The following is a 4,293-nucleotide window of genomic DNA, read 5'->3' on the forward strand; positions in this document are numbered from 1 at the left end:
CTCTTCCAATGTTTAGTTTAGTCAACATACCTGTTTGCACTTGGAAAAAAATTGTTTTGTTTTGTTTATTTTTTTTATGTATACCCTTAATTGTAATGAAAGATTTTGTAACAGAACGATTACATGAATGAAATTAAATACGACATTCAGCTGATTTATTTTGTTATTTCTTACCTTGTGCTTGTTTTACCATTTATCATTTGTGGTGTATGTGTCGTTCGATCGCCACTGATTGGATATGATCAGTCACTTCACTTTGATTCGTCAGTCACTCAACCCAATTCTTAGATTATCCTTACCATTTGCTCGATCGGATTGTCGTAACTTTTGACATGACACGAGCGATTGGCTTGGTACAATTTGTGGATTTTGTTGCTACTGGTTAGGGAACTGCCTCGGACCTTATTGTATTCGAGTTGAGAGGTGTAGATGTTTGAACATTGAGGGTCAACATTTGGATGTTTGGATGTCGGTCGGGTGCTATGCATCGCTATGGGTCATCCCGAGTGTTTTTGAGATTTTATAAGATTGTGGTGAGAACTTGCAATGTTTTATGGCTATGTTGGCCTTTAAAAGGGAAGCATAAAACCAAGTTAATTGTTGCTGAGATGAGAATCCTTAGGTGGATGAGTAGCATGACACTTAGAGACAAACTGCAAAATAATTGTATCTGTGAAATGATTGGTGTAGCTCCAGTGATAGACAAGATTAGAGGATGTCATCTTAAATGGTTTGGCCACATTAAATGTGAACCATCTGATGTTCCGATTAAGAGAGTAGATGCTTTTGATTCAACTTATGTTAAGACAATAGAAGTAGACTTAAAATGATATGGGCATATAACTTAAAAAATAGTCTTAATGTGTCAGAATTAAATAATACAATGAAAGCATTTGAGAAAAAGAATTCATACAACCAACCCCGCTTGATGGGATAAAAGACTTCTTGTTAACATCCTCATCATCAGATATTCAAAGCTCCTCTCTCCGATGTTCCAACAAACTTCAGAACATACTGAGAAATTTCTATGGATCAAAGAGGTTGTCCAACCTCCAAAATAGCCCACCAATAACCGGAAAAAAAGTTTTTTTTTCCATCTTTTCCAAGTTATTAGGTCAAGATTAATTGTACAGTCATTTGAAAACATATTTCGCTAAACAGAACATTAGTGCTTTTAATAGCTTTAATTGTCCAATACATTGAGGTGTACCTCTAGCCTCCTAAATTTGCCTAAATGTAAAAATTGAATCGAATTTTCAATAAATTAAAGTCATCGCAACACACAAAATGCCAAAAATAAAATAAAATAAAATAAAATAAAATCAAAATTACTTCAAAAAATTTCATGGTAATCCACCACGTGGTCCCTCACAATGAGTGAATTTTCATAAATTTTAGAATTCATTTTATAAGAAATTCATTGTATTTTTTCTTAAAAGAGTAATAGTTATTATTTATGAAATTATACAACAACAACAACAACAACAACAAAGCCTTAATAACACTACGTGGGGTCGACTACATGAATCATTTTTCTCCATTGCGTCCTGTTTAGTGTCATATTTTCATTTAGTTCTAGTAAATTAAGATCATTTTTAATACAATAAGCCCAAGTTTTCCTAGGTCTACCTCTGCCTTTCTTAACACAAGTCGAAATTAAAACATCTACTCTCCTAATCGGATCATCTAATGGTCGACGTTTAATATGACCAAACCATCTAAGACGACTCTCTAATTATTTATGAAATTATCTTATAAAAATAAATAATAAAATCAACCTAAACTTTCTCATATGATTTAATCAATAATTTAGAAAATTTTGAAATTTAAAACATCAGATCATTATAAAACAGAAAATAACTGTTTTTCAAACAAAAATAGGAACGATAGGTACAATTTATTTGTTTTCGCTGCAAAATTTTGCATAACTTCATGCTTATTAAACTTAAAATCAAAATATTGGCATTCAAAGGTTATGGCCAAGCATCACAAGCCCATCCCCAGTTCCTTAAATTTGCTGCAGTTGATCTCATCAGGTTAGCTTGTTCTAAATTCCAACCAAAAAAGTTATCAAGCCACCATATCCTTGATAGCTGAGCTAAAATACTCTTCAAAGTACCCAGGAGGCTCATAGATGAAGCAAGAAATAACATCCCTGAGTGTTACTACACCCACAACTTCTTCATCTCCATTAACGACATAAATTCTGGGCACACTTCTTGAAGCCAAGCTGTCTATCACACTGCCAAGGCAAGTATCAAGAGCGCATGTAAGCAGCTGTGTCCCAGAATTAGGACTGGCTGTCTCTATTGCCTTGATGAAATTCATTACAGTCAGTTCCCTGCATAAATAGTATAGCACTAAGAAAAAATCTCTTTGAGGTGGAATCAACCTTATGAAATTTAGATGGCTGTCTGGAAAAGCAATACCTGAAATTCCGGAAAAGCTCGGGATTGAGCAACAAAAATCTGATGTCCTGTATGCTTACACTACCAATAATTTTTCTATTTGAATCCTCAACAACCGGAAGACCACCAATTCTTTTGTCCTTCATGCGTTTGAAAGCCTCTAGGATTAGCTCGTCGCTTTGGATGGTAATGACCTGACATTCAGAAAATAAATATCAGTTAAGAGATCGTCGCAAAGAACATCCATATGTGTAGGGTACTTGATGGTCAAGAAACCTGCAAGACTTCACAAACCTTACCTGAATTTCACATCACTGTGGAAATAGGATCGTAGAACAATTTCGTATAATGTAAAGACCAATATTTACCTCATCATAAGACATGAAAGGAAGTCCAAGATCTGATAGTGGATGAGCAGCAATGCAGTCAAACCAATCCCTCCCCTTACATTGCTTGAGGCCTCTTACAACTGCTGATTGTGTGATGAAGTTCTTGATGTGGAACTTATCTAAATCAATTACCGGAACATTCCTCAATCTATACTTTGAGAGCAACAACAGCACGGTGAGCATGGGACTATCAACTGCAACAGGGAGGAAAGGTGCCCAGCGATACATCTCAACGACAGATTTCACCTGCAAAAGACACAGCAAAACTGTATCCACCTTCTATAAAATGAAATTTTGATTTAAGCAGTGATTGTCAAAAAAATAAGACGTCAGCAAGTTGGAATCATTATAAGTTAAGACTACAAAGTATCAGTTTCACCAAAAATATCCACCATCTCGCTTGCTGCTACAAGAGGAAAAAACGAACTAGGAAATAGACAAAAAGTGTAACTTTTATAAGATGCACGGTTTAGATGGCAGTTAAAATTACAGCAAGAGTGGGTATTTACCGTTGTCGATTTGAATGGTTCTTCTTGTCGTAGTAGTCTGTAGAATTGTTCCCCCAGGTGATCTGCAGCTGTTGCAGCATCTCTCCCAACACTCTTCTCTGCAGCTATTCCACCAGCCAATGCAGCGCCAGAAGCAGCAAGTGTCAACCCAGCAATTGCAACTGGACCAGTAGCACCTATAGCTATCGCTCCTAGACCACCAACAGCACCAGCTCCAAGAGCAGCAGCAGTTGCAGACCCAGCAGATATAGCAAAAGCTGCTAGTTCTGCATTCTCCAACACCCAAAGTACGACTGCAGAATAATCTATGATTCCAAGATATCTTCCCTTCCAATATGTATCGCTTGCCACCTCTGCATTTCTTACAGGAGCAGCCAAGATATTGTTTCTAGATAAGATTTGAACAGCATCAAGAATAGATGCATCAGATGGAATTTCGATCACTGCATCAAAAAGAGAAAATTTCAAAACTTAAATGCTCTCTTTAGCAAAGTTTGGATAAATCTCTGCTATTCGTGTTAAAAAAGAAATACAATTAGCAAGCAGTCCCCTTCCCATCTGTATTATATCATTAGGTTCAATTAACTTGAACTTTTTACGAAAATGATAATACTGGGCTCTTCCCCAATATCGCTTCAGTGAGACAGGAAGAGTGAAAGAAGTCAGTAGAGTAGTAGCCACTTATTCAAAATCTTGCAAGCTTACGAGATAGTGATAGAAAAGGTGTCTTTTTACCAAGATGCTGATTATTCTTGACATGAGAAAATTGGTGGATGGTAAAGGGAAAAACAGATTACCGTCATTACCTTTTGGCAAAAAAAGAGTACCTATCTGCAGTAACTTCCAATTTCCTTCCAGTCTTCTCCCAAAACCTTCTCCTACCACTCCCCTTAGCCGCCTACCACCCCAAATCCATCCACCTCACCGCCGCCACCTCTACTTTCCCCACAACCTTGTCGTCCCACCTACCTACAATCAACAAATCAC

At 36.8% G+C, this 4,293-nt stretch overlaps 1 protein-coding gene across 1 annotated transcript; it reads right to left on the reverse strand.

Moving 5' to 3' along the window:
* Positions 1-1,886: 1,886 nt before the first annotated feature.
* Positions 1,887-3,749, reverse strand: LOC110039254 (SNF1-related protein kinase regulatory subunit gamma-1-like; the record flags this gene model as incomplete). The annotated part of the gene is given in 4 exon segments (XM_020744257.1): positions 1,887-2,341; positions 2,430-2,602; positions 2,777-3,043; positions 3,307-3,749. Coding segments are annotated over 4 exon segments (1,154 nt in total), but the record flags the coding sequence as incomplete, so codon positions are not given.
* Between the last annotated feature and the right edge of the window lie 544 nt (positions 3,750-4,293).

The sequence above is a fragment of the Phalaenopsis equestris genome, unplaced genomic scaffold, assembly GCF_001263595.1.
Source record: "Phalaenopsis equestris unplaced genomic scaffold, ASM126359v1 Scaffold235955, whole genome shotgun sequence".
Taxonomy (NCBI): Eukaryota; Viridiplantae; Streptophyta; class Magnoliopsida; order Asparagales; family Orchidaceae; genus Phalaenopsis; species Phalaenopsis equestris.